This window comes from Branchiostoma belcheri, unplaced genomic scaffold, assembly GCF_001625305.1.
Source record: "Branchiostoma belcheri isolate BF01 breed outbred unplaced genomic scaffold, Haploidv18h27 scaffold36, whole genome shotgun sequence".
Classification (NCBI taxonomy): domain Eukaryota; kingdom Metazoa; phylum Chordata; class Leptocardii; order Amphioxiformes; family Branchiostomatidae; genus Branchiostoma; species Branchiostoma belcheri.
Window position 1 is genome coordinate 516,842 of NW_017803976.1, and position 15,778 is coordinate 532,619.

Sequence of the window (15,778 nt, forward strand, 5' to 3'; positions counted from 1 at the left end):
TTTTAAACATTTGAGCTAAAAAAGAGGCCATTTGAAGGATACCCAAAGGGAACAAATGTTATTTCTAAGGTATGTACAATGTATCCTTGATTGGTAATTTTTCACATTTGATCTGGCATTCTTGCACAAAGAAATACAGTCACAATGCCCCTACACTGTATTTAAAATTAGCGCAGGGGGGGAAATTTAGCGTAGGGGGTCAAAATTTTAGCGTAGGGGGCCCCTATGCTACTTTGCACTAGCTAGAACCCTGGGGACATTCAGCATTTTGTAATTGCTGAGCTCTACAGACTGAAGAACATCAAATTGACAAATTACAGCTGTGTTTTAAACACCATACTTAAGAGCAGCCAAATTAGGGAGTACACATTAGTCCCATGCCAGTTCATTCCATCTTCATGTCACTCCCTAGATGCGAAGTTACAGGAAGGAACTCCATCTATGATTTGAATGTAGTCATTGAGATTTTTCCTACGAACTCATAAGTTGCATTTTTAAGGAAATACATTTACATGGTCTTGGTCTTGGGGGTTAAGGTAGCCAACATCAACTTGCTGATGATTCTGCTACACTGTAGTATTTGATCTGTAGAATTTTGGACCATCGCACACCGGGGCATGCCCCTACTCTTTTTCGAAAGGTGTGGTGGGATCTTTAACGTGCTCGAGGTGTGGCTCTCCTCAAACACGGGACCTCCAGTTTACGTCCTATCCGAGGGACGTCCCTAACCGAAGCTAGGTACTCATTTACCTGAGGGAAGTGAGGAAATTCGTGTTAAGTGCCTTTCCCAAGGGCACAAGATCGGTGACATGGGTGGGGATTGAACCCTGGACCTCTAGGTCCCGAGCCGAAAGCGCTACCGCTGCGCCACACGACCCCACAACACGGAGGATGGTCCACGGTATATAACATAAGTGTGATTGAGAGACAATATTACTTGTATACATACATTTGTTGATTCAAATAGTCAGAATGGACAGTGGGTACTATCACAATATACATGTTGTAATTCAGATCATGTATGTTAGATCAACCTGGTTATAAATAGTAACATACATAAGTTGTTTTTCATTTACCTTATTCAGGACACAGGGTTCTAGCTACTAGCCTAGGATTTAATTTTAGCGTAGTGGTACTGGCCGCATGTCAAGGGAGCGAAGCGACTGAGAGGAGGGATGGGGCGGAGCTTTTAAAAAATTGAGATAAAAAAGGGGCCATTTGAGGGATACCCAAAGGGAAAAAATGTTATTTCTAAGGTATGTACAATGTATCCTTGATTGGTAGTTTTTCACATTGATCTGGCATTCGTAAACAAAGAAATATAGTCAATGCCCCTATGCAGTATTGAAAATTTACCGTAGGGGGTCAAAATTAAAATTATAGCATAGGGGGCCCCTACGCTACTTTGCGCTAGCTAGAACCCTGGGACATCACTGTCTCTAACCTGATATCACTTTTGTTGTTTTGCACCAACACCACTGGTCAAACTGATACAAAACTTATAACATTTCTTTCTGTGATTTTTGAACACCCAGTACTTTTGTTTGCACAAGAAACTCGAGTCATACCTTACCATAAATTACTTACCATGATCATATCATTTTTATCACATCTTGTTGCTGATCAACAAAATTGTGATATGCTTTATATAATTGTCATGTAACTCGTTGAAGAATCAATGACTATTTGTCTGATGATGATAATACTAAAATTGAATGGTGGTGGACAAAAGACATAGTTTATTTATACAGCAACATGACTTACCAAAGAGTATGTATACCTGAAAGAAATATAAGGGATACATGGGACAAAATGATAAGCGATAACTTGTGACTAGACTATGCTATGCAAGAAATGTTTGGCGAAATATTATACAATCGCAGTCATCGAACACGCGAAGTCATATAAAAATGACATCACCTTTGTCCTGTATGTAAGGGTGAAACTTGCAACATGTGTGCACACGGATAGACTTACCCGCATAGATCAACTTGAGTCCTGCAGCAGGGAACGACTCCTTTCCTTTCTCCCCCTCCACCTTCTCCTTCAGCTGCTTAACCTGAGGATGGAGGGAGAACAGAAGGGATTTAGCGATTTCACGGGAGGGTAAAAGAAACTGCGTAAGATTTGGGACGGTTCTGACTCAGCACACTTCATGTAGCGGGAAGTCGACCCCACGACCAACTCACCGTCGCATTCTCCTCGATCTCGATCTTGAACGTCTGCTGCTGTAGCGTTTTGAACGTGATCTGCATTTTCCTAGACTACTCTGGAACCGTACGGGTCAGAAAAAGTTCGAGAAGAGTTGAGGGAAAGTGTCAAATGAGCCCAATTTTGGAGAGAACCTTGCTTGTTTTCAAAACGTCGACCACACGGCCGCCATTACAGTGACGTCAGACGAGGCGACTGCGCCTGCGCTGCCTACCCAGGATGCACCGCGCGGGACGCATGCTGAGGGAAAGGAAGGCCAAACTTTGCAAACTTTCGGGAAACTTTGCCAAAAATCTTCTCAAATTTCGCATCATGTTTCCATAACCTAACGCGATATCATAAATAATGGGAACAGCAAGCCATCGGGATCCGATAGGGGTTCTGATCGACCCAGAAAGCGCAGAGTCCGAGCTGATATCGGCGATGAAACACGTCGCGGACCGGTCTCTGAGGGACCCGGTGGCGAGGGGCAGTTTCTGCGAGGACAGTCCGGAGGGTCCGAGCGTCGTGCTGACCAGACTGACCGACATCCTGAGAAGGACGTCAAGCTGTCAGCTCAAGATGCACGCCTGTGCCACTCTTGGAGCGCTGGCGCACGGGGACAGGCAGGTAAATCAGTTGTCAAAGCATATACTACACCGTTTTTATCACCCCCATGTCAACTCACCTGGTCTGAATAACAAACAGGCAGCTGCACAGTTGCTCCAGGTGGTCAACAAAACAATTTTAGTTCTGGAAATCTTTCAAGTTACTACATTATTTTATTACTAAGAAATTAGGTTTTTGTACTGTGTACGGTCTGTGCAAATTAAAAAGATTCACAAACAGATGGGCGGCATGGGCCTAAAAATTATGGTCGGCCACTGTCCATTCAGTAACACGTTAACACTTTGTTGTTAAAGAAAATTGAGGAAAGCTGTGTGACCAAAGATAAATATTTTGACAGGAAGGTTGCCACAGTTGTCTCCCTTCAGGCTGGGAGAGATTGACGGTGGAATGTGCACAGAATCAGCAAGAAATTTACAATAATAATGAATAAAACAAGAAATTCACAACAACTCAAAATACTTCACGTAGGTGTGAAATCTTTAATTTTTTGTCACTCTTTGCAAGGAGGTTTAAAATCAACTTCCTTGCTCTTTGTAAATGATCCTTTTATTTTGACCAGAAGAACCTCTCCTGTTGATAACATTGACCTTGTACTTGCCCAGGTGAGAGGACAGGTGTGTCAGCTGGGTGTGTTAGCTGCACTGACAGGTATCCTCAGAGGGAAGCAGGATGAGCATGGGCACCTCCTACCTGATCAGCTGGAGCTGCAGGAACAGACAGCAGCCCTACTGCGCAAACTTACCTACCAGTACAAGTGAGTCTCAAGGTCTTTTATATGATGTACAGAGTCTTTGTGTTACATGCACACTACCCACTTACAAGTTATTATGTTTACCGAAGGAAAACATATTGTTTTTGCTCAGTTTCTTCCTCTTCTTCTTCTCCAAAGTGACCTGACCAATGACATGATTTGTTGATGTCTGTCACCATGGTGACTGGTGTTGGGTTACATAAAGTTGCAATTTCATGGTCTGCTCTGCTCCTGTCACCATATACTAGTAGTACATGTATGTGAATGTGTTTGAGTAAGAATTAACAGAGCAGACCATGTCTGAAGGTAAACATTATGCATTTGCTTTGCAAATGTTACTTCTCTAGTATGTGATATGTTTTTTTATGTGCCTACACTACTTATATGAGATTCTTTGCTCTTACTGGTATTAGGAATAATAGTTTGTTTCTTGTACAACATAGATGTCAGCTTGATGACCTGAGACAGTCCCAGATCCTGAGCCTACTGCTGCAGTTCTGTGACGTGTACGGGAGAGACATGCGGGGCAAGTTCTTACACGCCTTCCCCGCCGAGTCCCGCAGCTTCCTCGGGCGTCTGACCGTGGGAAAACAGCTGGTCGGGCGGGTCACCGAGCTACGGAAGCTGGAACGAAAAATGGCGATGCAGCGTTTCAACCGCAGGCACGTCGTCGGCTTGTGCGAGGACAGGGTGTATCTGTGCGAGATGTACGACACGACGACTACCGAAGACGTGTTGGTCAGCGCAGAACTGGTGAAGGCGGGGCTAGCCTGGGTGGAACCTGAAGACGTCATGTATCCTAGCGACAAGGGGTCAGAGGGCACTGAGGAGAATGACAGAGGAGTGTGGAAGGACATGTTTGTGACCTACTGGATTGACGGCAGTCACTTCTGGGCCCACATTGGTGGGGAGGACACTCACAGCACCATCAGGAGGATACAGGACGAGATAAACTCCACTAAGTCTCATGCAGAACCTTTGATGAAGTGTCCTGAAGTAGGTGATATGGTGGTAGCTCCTCCAAAAGGTTCTCATTATGGGAGTAAAGATGACCTTCCCGGGTCGCCTTGTACGACTGGATACCGTGCGGTGGTGACTGAGGTGGCAGTTGGCATGGTGTCCCAAGTTCGCGTGCACGCCGTCGACTACGGTTTCGATACGGACGTGTCGTGGATTCTGTTGACGAGAGTTCCTTCGTCAGTTGCCGACGATCCCCCACAAGCCACGGCCTGTGTGTTGAGATCTGTGATCCCCCCTCCCCCCAGTGTGCCTGCTCTCTGCAGTGTTCTGGGCACCTTGTGTAACCTCAGCCAAGACTACTGCGGAGTCAGTGACATGATAGTCCAGAGGGAAGGCCTCCCTCTCATCACAAAACTCTGCTACTCTCCTGAGGAAGAAGTTTGTCGACTAGCTGCCAGCGTCCTCCTGAACTTGGCCAGGAGTTCCCGTGTACGAAAAAGAATGGGTCTTCTGGGAGTGCCTAAGGCGCTACTGGACATGTGTCAGAGGTATGTGAAGAATGACGCCATCCTGGAGGTCGGGATAGGGGCTCTGAGGAACCTGATGTACCAGTGTATGCCCAACCGCTGGCGTCTGGTGGATCTCAAGGGGTTTATGGTCCTCATCCACGTCTACAACACCTCGAAGAATGAGAGCATACGGCTGCAAACGCTGGGTGCGATCAAGAACCTGGTGGGTGAGGAAAACACAAAAGGTGACCCGGACTTTTCCCTAAAGTATCATGGGTCTCCTAGAAATGAGGATGGGTACCACTTCATCAAGGCTATGAGGAAAGAATCAAAACTAGAAGGCGGTAATGTTAAAGAGGCTGAGAAGAAAACTCCTCCCCGTGCTAGTGGTAAAATTGAGTCTCAGTCAGGAGATTCAGAGGAGTCATTCGCGAAGTTCATTCTCAACAATGTCACCAAGGCCAGGACCAGAGCAGCCTCTGAGTCAAGTGCAAGGTCAAGAGGAAGTCCTGGAGACAAGAAGTCAGAATCTAAGACAACTTCAGGTAGATCGAAGAGTAGATCCAGATCAAAATCAGGGGGTTCACCAAGGTCTAGATCACCAAGGAAGTCACCTGAAAAGTCAACGCAAGAGTCGCCAACAAGAAAGAAGAATGAGAAGAAGCTAAGAAAAGGAGAAGTCCTTCCAGACCCAACCGAAGTCAGTCTTGGCGCGGACACTCTGAACTCCTTCTTCGATGACACAGGTGATGCTAGCTCTGTGAAGGACCCCGTCGTGGCAAAGGCCTTCTTACAAACTGTCTTGTCTCCAGACATCCCTTCTTCTCGGCCGTTTAGTGAAGAACCAAAATATGTCCAGGGGTTTGTGGTGGACTTTGTGGAAGATGCAACGCACGACATCAGACCCCAGACTTCTATTGACAAAATCTCCATCACTGCCATAGGAAGGATCACCTGTGCTTTTCTCAACAGTGGGAGAGGGGGTAGGTACTTTTATAATACTAGTTAGTGTAGACGGAATGTACACAATGAATTGTCAGATACAAGTACAAGTTTACCAAATCATCTATCAATTATATTTGTAGCCACCTGCCTTTTTGAGTGGTATATTGTCATTTCTGTTTGAACAAAGCAAGTTTTCCTTGTGCTCAAGAACTAAAATGTCAACATTGCTGATTTTTAGGTGGGATTTACCTATCTTTGGACTAAAAATGGTGTTCAATAGTATGTAGTTAAAGTATCAACTGTAATCTTCAGTAGTAACAAATTTTTTGAAGAAATGCTGCCTGTTTCAGTAGCCAAGAATGTAAAATGTGTGCAAAAACTGAGTGCTGAGGGAAAGGCAAATGCTACCATTAATGTCCACAATGTCCAGTGATATATCATGTACATTGGTGACAGAAATCTTTCATGTGTACTGTACAGGTACCTTATACCTGGGCATCAGGTCAGACTACAGGGTACACGGTATAGAGATCACGCGGCACGAGAGAGATGAGTTCCGGTTGGGAATCGACCGCCTGATGACCAGAATGGTACCGCCTGTCAAACACGACAAGTACCAGGTGGCTGCCATCTTCATAGTGATGCTGTACAGTGTGTTACTATAACAGGGCTCAAAATACTGTAATTCCTGATTTGTTCACTGTACTGATAAGTTCACTGTTTTCACTGTCTTTTGTGTACAGTGAACTTATCATTACAGTTAACAAATAATTCCTGGACTTTCTTTTTCCTGCACCTGTCACCACCGTGAACATATAGTTACGTGAACATGTCCATTTTTCTCAGACCGTGAAATTTTGCTACCGTGAACATAAAGTGAATTACAGTACTGGGTGCATGTGCACCTTAGTGCACCCAAAATTGGAGCTGCGCACCTAATTTTTTTCTGTGGGTGCACCAGTGCACGCAAATATTTTTGTAGGCATTTTTAACATATTTAGAAATGTATAATAGTATACCGGATATTCTTGGTCTCTAAGCATCAGAAAAATAATAAAATCTTTGTTGTAGTGCTTGTTTCAGATTTTAAAGTTAGCTCTCATTTTAGATTCAAGCTCAGAAGAGAAGCAGTAAGACCTGCAATTAGGTTTTGTTTCATATGGTGCACCCAAAATATTTTTGGTGCACCTAATTTTTCAGGTTGGGTGCACCAGTGCACCTATACCCAAAAATGAATTTCGAGCCCTGCTATAATGTGCCGTTTATTACCTTATTCATAGGAGGACTCCTGTACCTAGATCTATAAGCTTTTATGTAACTTCTAGATTTGGTGAATGCAGGAAATTTGTAGGCTCAAAAATATAATTTTCATCTAAGTGCATGTTTACATATACACCACAGTTATCAATACATTTTTGTGTTTCAGTATGTTATTAAGTTTATTGTGTTAGAAACTATTAAAAAGTAAAAAAAAGTCTTAAGATATAAAGCTACATGTCATAAGTACTATAACAAACATTTTATGATTTTTGTGACACTTAGATGCCAAGAATATCCTGTATACTATTATACATTTGATATGTACAAAAATACCTACACCAGTGCACCCATAGAAAAAAAAATGGGGTCCACAGCTCCAATTTTGGGTGCACTAAGGTGCACGTTCATCCAGTATTTCGAGCCCTGTAATAGTACTATAACATGTAGTTAAATAGCTAGGTAATTTGTGGCAGGTTCTGTTGTAACTTCTGTACCTTCTAGATTTTATGTAACTTCTACATGTAGTTTTGGCAATTGCAGGAAAGGTTAGCATTATGAGTGTATGTTAGAGTATGTTAAAGTAAAAAAAACCCTAAAGCTACATGTCATGGCAATACTCGCATGTCAGGACTTGAACCTATTTAATTACTGAACATGCTGTAACACAATACTGTGTTTATATTTGTGTCCAGGTTGTTTTTCACCCTGTTGTTGCTCGCCGGGGTTGTGACAGCCCCGATACGCGGAAGTGCATGGACGATCTCCACGTGATCGAGGTACAGATTCGCCCCTCGCTCGGGGTGATCTACAGCACGTGGGAGGACCGGTGTTACGTACGCGTGAAGGCAAGGAACAGTAAGGTATGTTGTTTGTTGTGCATCATTGGTAAACATCATCAGTAAACACATCAGAGCCAACACCCCTAAGGCCACAGCAAGTAATCTTTATGGATGACATCATGCACATTAATTTTCGCCTGATTTTGAAAAAAAAAAAGAAATTTTCCAGAACCTGGAGGGCAGATAAATATGAAGACAAGGCTCGGATTTATTGTTTTGTCTTTAATTTGATGCAATGATGTATTTCATTCCTTTATATGTTGATGTTCCTACTGAATCAAAAAAACTTGTACAATAAGGCCACACCAATTTAATTTGTTGGTTGTCGGATTTTTTCAGAAAAAATATGAAGCGACAGGGCGAAAAAAAATAAAAATAAAAACAGGTCTAGGCATCCTATTATAGGCTTAAATGCTACAAAATGAGCCATGAAGTCAACACAAAAGGCTGGGTTAAAATTCAAACATTGAATTTTGAACTTTTAATCAAACCAGTGCAATGATAGATGTGAAAACTGTAACAACTGGGAAGAAAAGGACTTTCCTCGACTGTTGGGGGCAAAACATGAGCATTTTTCAGTTGATTCAGGACCAGAATCAAATTTTTTTTTTTGTCCAAATCAGAAAAAAACGAAGAGGCGAATCCGAGAACCAACAAATTAAATTGGTGTGGCCTAATTAAAAACTTTAATTTTTCAAAGTTGTTTCAGTGACCAATGGATGTTGTAATAGTTGGCAGTAAACTTAGCACAATAAAGGTATCATCTCTTCTTTTACAAGGTTTATGATGTCAAAATTTGAGAATGTAGGAATCTTGTTTTTTTTAGTCCGCCTTGTCAGGATAGGGTCTGTAGTTATGAATGTATTTTTCAAATTGCATGTAAAATGTTTGCCAACATGCAATTTTGTTTGGGTTTGAGCCAGGACTTAAAAGTGTATATTTGCAGAAAGTATTTCCAAATTGCAGAGCAGTATTGTGACATTATACAATATTGCAAAACATTAATATCACTTCTCTGTGTAGTTGAGCCATCAAGAAGTGAGAGAGTTGGTTCTGAATGACGAGGAACAGCGTTACCGTACAGAGGTGGAGAGTCTACAGAGAGAGATACACAGACTTCAGACACAACTCAAGTCATCTCAGGGAGGCAGTCACAATGAGGACAGTCTACCGATAGGTGCGTACAAAATGTGTGTGAGGCATGTTGTTACAAGGATTCATATTTTTGAGTTTTCTCCTGAAACTAGTTCTGGAATATATTGGCGAGACAGAACGCTCACTGAGGACCAGATTTCCTGAACACAAACGCCCCAGCTTGCTGTCATCTGACGTTTCTCAACACATCCACATCAAATCACCGGGCCATACCGTCTCTTTGGACAAAGTTAGAGTACTGGACACTGAACAGGACTACTTTTTAAGAGGCATTAAGGAGGCCATATATATCAGAGCACTTCAGCCTTCACTTAATAGAGATGGTGGACGATATAAACTCCCTGGCACTTTTGATCAATTGCTTACGTCACGTATCAGTAAAGTCTCGTGTGAATAAGGTCACGTGTTTGTAAACCATAACTCTCGCGAGATCACATTGTGAAGTGATTGGTCATTAATCATCATTGTCATTGTCATTGTCATTAATTATCCTGATGAAGGCGACAGTGGTCGCTGAAAATTTGATATCTCTGTAAACTGTTGGAATAAAGTTTAACGTTTTACTATGATTACTACCAACACGGAGGAACTTTCTTGATAGTTCTGGACTAGTATTACTAAATCTGTGGACTCCCCTTATTCCACGGGGTGGCTGTCAACATATTTTTGTTCTGCCTATTTATGTTTACCGAAGGAAAACGTATTGTTTTTGCTCCATGTCTTCTTCCGCTTCTTCCTCTGTTCCAAACACTAACCTTTGACCTGGCCAATGGCCTCTTTTGTTGACATCTGTCACCATAGTAACTGGTGTTGGGTTACATAATGTTGCAATTTCATACTAGGCATTTAGGCTCCTGTCACCATATACTCGTAGTACACGTATGTAAATGTGTTTGAGTAAGAATTAACAGGGCAGATCATATCCAAAGGTAAACATTATGCATTTGCTTTGGAAATGTTACTTTTCTAGTTTAACCTGCTGTAAAGTAAACTTAGCATGCTGAAGCTCAAAAAGAAAAACTACCAATAGAACTTATTGAAAGTCAAAGTGTCCTCTTTTGTATTTCAGGGAACAGCAGTGCACTGAGTGACATGGCTTCAGGGGTGGTTCTGGGGAACTCTCTGAACAGTTCTTCTGACAGCTGTTCTCCCAAAGATGCCTCATCACCCTCCAGCCCAATGGAAAAGTGCAACATCTCATAGTTGAATGTAAAACCAGAACTTTGCTTGTCTCAGTGATTCTTGTGTAAAGAACTTGCTGAATAGATATATCATATGAGAAGCCATCACTTGTTCTTAGCAAAGATTTTGAATGTTTAGTCTTTCCGTTGTGTTATAAAGTATTTAAATACCAGTTAAGTGTTACTAATTGTAGTTTAGTTATACTACAAGTTGCAGTAGGTTATACTAGTAGTAGGTCTAGTTGTACATGTATTTCTATTAATTTATTTAAGTTTGTTTCAGACAAATGATTATCAAAGACATGTTTTGTTTGGATGGACATTCCAATGAGGATGCATATAGAGCACTGTGATCATGATCCTCATATTTTCTGGCTGTCTCTTCCTCTCCAAGCAGAGTTCAGATGGGAGATCATAATCATTTTCTTATTGGTGCGGGTTTAAGAAAAGGAGGTACAAGTCAGGAGGTAACAATACTCCCTCCAGTCTCTACTTGGAGAGTAGTCTCAAACGCTAATTCCCGTCTCATAAACGGCTAACTTTAAGAGGGCCTGCAAGGGGGGGTCCCGACAATGCTCTACTCTGAATTCGGAAACCTCTCGATTACGCTTTATGATAAATTCCAAGTGTCTACAACGCATTACATATAATTAAAACGCCAAATACGCTCTACGCAAAAATATTAGAGCGGTCCGTCTACGCTTTACGTAGAATTAAAATGGCCGATTACACTCTACAGAAAAGGGCATGCAGGCCCCCCTTTAAGTCTATAAGCACGGTCCATCCACACCATGATGTTTTGTGGCGTAGAGGGTTAGGGTATAAGTTAGGGTTTTAGAGCTACGCTTTTTGACCCTGGTTCGAATCCGAGTCTGTGCCTTTTCTTTTTCCACTACATACATGTATTTACATGCATCTTTATTTTTCATGATCCTCCCTTACGTTTGCAATTCAAATATTGACTTGTATACGTTTCATACGTTTTTGGACCTCAAAGAAAGTTATGATACCCTTGTGTATGGTATCGAGCAGACAGCGATATGGCATGGAAGGCGATGATTGTTCTGAAAGGCGATGACTGTTTAAGAGATGGAAATTTGCTTCTCCAACCTTCATTCCAACCTTAATTACACCATTGACCAATATGGGGTGAATTTTAATATGTTTAAACAGCTGAGGAATTTGTAATGTCCAATTCCTTACGCTGTTGGAACTTGTTGAAAATATTATACTTGTTCATGAAACTAACATTAAATTGATTATTTTCAGAGCCTGGTTGTTGCTGCCTCCTTTTTCTACATTGCATTGAGATAGTAAGCCCTGTACCATGCCAGTGTTGTTCCTAATAAACAGGTTCATGCTTTTAACTGCACTTGTGCTGTGTAAGCCAGGTGATATGGCTGACTCGTGCAGTTGGACCCATGAACCTACAAAAGGTATGGAAAGCTCCAATCAAGAAACAGACGAAAACTTAAGTGTTTAAAGCATGTACAGAGACTATTCTACTCTACAGCTCTGAATCATGGGCTATGAATGCTGCCCAGAGCAAGAAAGTAGATGGTACATATACAAAAATGTTAAGAACAGTGTATAATGTATCATGGAGACAACATCTAACAAACAAACAACTCTATGGCTCTCTCCCGCCCATTTCATCTGTAGTCCGACGACGTAGACTTGCCTTGGCAGGGCATGTTGTTCGTAGTAACGAACCAGCTGGTAGACTAGTACAGTGGCTTCCTACTGGGAGATGTAGAGTGGGATGTCCTTATACTACACTTTTGTCCGTGTTAGAGAGAGACACTGGTCTCGCAGGGACTGCATTAGTGTCTGCCATGAGAGATAGGACATACTGGAGTAACTTTATCAAGTGTACCTCTCCGGATTAGTATAATACGGGATGATGATTACAATTAACTAAACTCTTGTACCATGCATGGACCCATCCAACCGCAAATAACAACATAGCAACTTTGACACAGCAGTCAGTTTATTGAGGGGCTTGTATGTGTACTGTTACAGAGTCTGTCATAAGAGGTCTATTTCAATACAACAAATACACTGCTGGTTTAGACTGATGACGTGTCCCAGAAAATTCCAAATACAGTCCTCTGTAAATGTGTGATTAACTTGTACGTAAGTCAATGGTGTTTAAACAAATTACGAAACACATGTCAATCTTTTAAACTATATCAAACACAAAGATTGGATGGAAGAATATTCCTCACAAGATAAGATTCTTATGAACTGAGAACACCTTTTGCTATATTACATTTCATTCTAGGCTTTTTCCTTGTCTTCTGGGAACACATATTTGCTCTTATCAAACCATAAGTCATCGAAGTATGTGTCGTAGAACTCTTGGTCGTAGAGCTTTTCGGACGGCCAGTTCTTGGGGCAGCCCATCGGTGGTCCGTTCATAGCGTCTAGCTGTGGTCTCCATTTCTCCATCTTGGACACTTTATACAGGAAGCCGCTGACTCCCAGGTAAACGCAGCTTTGGGCAGCGAGGGAATAGCTGTGCACTGAGCAAGAGCAGGAGTTGTCAGTACAAGCCAAAACTGTTCCGTTAGTCAGGGCTCGAAATACTAGGTGCATGTGCACCCAATTTTTTTCTGTGGGTGCACTGGTATTTAAGTAGGTATTTTTGTACATTAAATGTATACAGTAATACTGGATATTCTTGGAATCTAAGTGTCAGAAAATCTTTGGTCAGAAATTGTTTAAGATTTTGAAGTTAGCTCTCATTTCAGATTCAAGCTCGGAAAAGGAGCAGTAAGATCTGTAATTAGTTCTTGTTTTATATGGTGCACCCAAAAAATTTTCTGTGCACCTAAATTTTTAGGTTGGGTGCACCAGTGCACCTATTCCCAAAAATGAATTTCGAGCCCTGTGTTAGTAGTGTGAAATGTTCACACTAAATCTTGTATATCACTGAGGCAAGGAATGTTGGCCATAGTGGCTAAAATGCATTTACAGTTACACATACAAATTCGAGGCCTGTAGCACTTGTCAGTATATGTACAGTAACTAAAGTGTGAAAGTTTGTAGTTTCTTCAACTTAGTGGTTGCAAGAGAAGTATCACAATGGAAGACATAACAAATATATAACGTAAGACCTTACAACTTGAAGTAAAGAACAATCTTATTCCTTGACAAAGACTGGAGTCGAAAATTTGGGTGAGTCCAATTTTTTAGGTTGGCAATTACAGTTCAGTCTTGTTCATAAGTAAAGAACAATGTGAACATTTACAGTAACTTTCTTGTAAAGAAACAGTCATAACTATTGTACCCAAAAATCACAGCCTGTTAGATGAAGAGAACTTACTCCTGACTCCGATGAAGGTTCCTGCAGCACAGCCGCCCATCAAGTAGTTAAACTCATCATCTCCTCGCTTCTGTGCCAGCAGCTGGGTGGTCAGTCCAAATATCGCACCAAGGCCAGCTGTCGGGAGAAAATAGTATGTACTTAGGCCACACCAATTTAATTTCTTGGTTAACGGATTTTTCTAGAAAAATAATGGAGCGGGCAGACTTTTATTATTTAATTTAATAAAATTGGTGTGGCCTTACTGTAGGGCTGGAAATACTGGGTGGTGCACCCAAATTTGGTGCTGTGCACCCAATTTTATTCTGTGGGTGAACCCAAATATTTGTGTAGTTTTACGTATGTAAACTATGTGTAGTAGTACACAGAATATTCTTAAGTGTCAAAAAATAATAAAATTGTTGTAGTACTTAATTTCCTTGGAAATGAAATATAAATAGGTTTGCTGACATTCTTATTTTATATGGTGCACCTAAAACTTTTTTGTGCATCCAGTTTTGGAGGACAGGTGCACCTATGTATTCCCAAAAATGTGGGTTTTCGTTTTTGCATTTGGGAGGTCACAGGTTCCAACCCAGGTGGTCATACCAAAGAATCCAAAATGGTATACATGTACTGCTGCTTTTTATTGTTAGTACTTAAGAGTCATGACTGAGAATGAGTGTGGGAGTTGCAAAACACACACCGCTATCAGGTTGACAAGCTGTAAAACAATGTGGGAAGAAAATTACCTTTAAAGTAAAAAAAACAAAAAAAAACAAACACATCACATTAATACAGATTATGCCTGTATGTTATGGTTTCATACTTACCAAATGTAGCAGTGGTGCTTGCAGTCCTCATTAATACCTCCACTGGGCCTGTCAGTCTGTTCCTATAGGACTGCATAACCAGGTAGTAGGAGAGTCCAACAAGGCCTGAAATATATAACATTCTCATCACAATGAACATCAATACATATTATGATAAACAAATATTTCTGCAAAATCCTATGATACATTTACATAAACAATTGAGGATTTTCAAAACCACATGTTCTGTTGAGTCAATAGCATAAATCAAAATATTTTCTGCACATCAGATCTGTATCATTATGATTATCCTTCTCATCACCTACTCCAATTCCAAAAGGCATTATGCTCAGCCTCTACACTACACCATGCCATTACACTACACTACACTACACTCCAATTCCAAAAGGCATTATGCTCAGCCTCTACACTACACCATGCCATTACACTACACTACACTACACTCTAATTCCAAAAGGCATTATGCTCAGCCTCTACACTACACCATGCCATTACACTACACTACACTACACTCCAATTCCAAAAGGCATTATGCTCAGCCTCTACACTACACTGCATAATTTACACTACACTACACACTATACTACACTTACACTACACTAGTTTATCTGCTAGCTCCACATACCCATGAGCTTTATAGAGATTCTAAATGCCGCTAGAAGCGTCTTTTACATCAAGCTAAAAGACCAAAGAAGGGTTCATGGACTGACAGTGGTTACTTTTTTGTTAAAACGGACAAATTCTAGGTTACTCTGACCAAAAGAACAGAGATAGAGACGGAGACGTACCAGCCGTTGTGGATATCTTGGTGACAACCATCGTCTTTCCAAAGACGTCTTCCCCATCTTTCTTCTCCCAATAGTCCCCGTAAAACTTACGGAGGTTCCCTTTGCAGGGATTGAGCATTGGGGTCCGCCAAGCAATACCCCAAGTCATCTTGTTTTAGGTCTTTCACGGTCAAGAAAAAATAACTTCTCCAACATCAGGACATCATGGCGGCCGAAGGACAAACTGTGACCTTTGACCCATCTGGTATTTGACCCATCTGGTATCTGAAAAATCTTGAATCGTAAGCAATTTTTTATATACAAAATATCTCTTATCAAAACAATATAATTGATAAGTTGAATTTTTTTAAAAATATGATTCTATTTTGGGTTTTTTAACGCTTGAGTGCTTTTCCCAGAATGCACCTTAAGCTGAGTTGTCATTTAACGC

At 41.3% G+C, this 15,778-nt stretch overlaps 3 protein-coding genes across 3 annotated transcripts in view; 1 reads left to right on the forward strand and 2 right to left on the reverse strand.

The window, feature by feature from the left end:
• The window catches only part of LOC109476078 (UV excision repair protein RAD23 homolog A-like), a 20,691-nt gene extending 18,261 nt beyond the window's left edge, over nucleotides 1-2,430 (reverse strand). The window contains 2 exon segments of the mRNA XM_019776937.1: nucleotides 1,978-2,059; nucleotides 2,190-2,430. Of these exon segments, the coding sequence (XP_019632496.1) occupies nucleotides 1,978-2,059; nucleotides 2,190-2,255 (148 nt within the window). The 5' untranslated portion in view covers nucleotides 2,256-2,430.
• A 36-nt stretch (nucleotides 2,431-2,466) lies between these two features.
• On the forward strand, nucleotides 2,467-10,752 carry LOC109476115. The gene is made up of 7 exons (XM_019777007.1): nucleotides 2,467-2,820; nucleotides 3,423-3,574; nucleotides 4,015-6,023; nucleotides 6,466-6,605; nucleotides 7,938-8,105; nucleotides 9,108-9,261; nucleotides 10,309-10,752. Exons 1-7 carry the CDS (start codon nucleotides 2,557-2,559, stop codon nucleotides 10,440-10,442), a joined length of 3,021 nt encoding a protein of 1,006 aa, XP_019632566.1. The 5' UTR covers nucleotides 2,467-2,556; the 3' UTR covers nucleotides 10,443-10,752.
• A 1,644-nt stretch (nucleotides 10,753-12,396) lies between these two features.
• On the reverse strand, nucleotides 12,397-15,591 carry LOC109476131 (NADH dehydrogenase [ubiquinone] 1 alpha subcomplex subunit 11-like). The gene is made up of 4 exons (XM_019777029.1): nucleotides 15,349-15,591; nucleotides 14,561-14,665; nucleotides 13,749-13,865; nucleotides 12,397-12,945 (listed from the first exon to the last, which is right to left on the reverse strand). The coding sequence occupies exons 1-4, from the start codon at nucleotides 15,494-15,496 to the stop codon at nucleotides 12,701-12,703; spliced, it is 615 nt and encodes a 204-aa protein (XP_019632588.1). The 5' UTR covers nucleotides 15,497-15,591; the 3' UTR covers nucleotides 12,397-12,700.
• Between the last annotated feature and the right edge of the window lie 187 nt (nucleotides 15,592-15,778).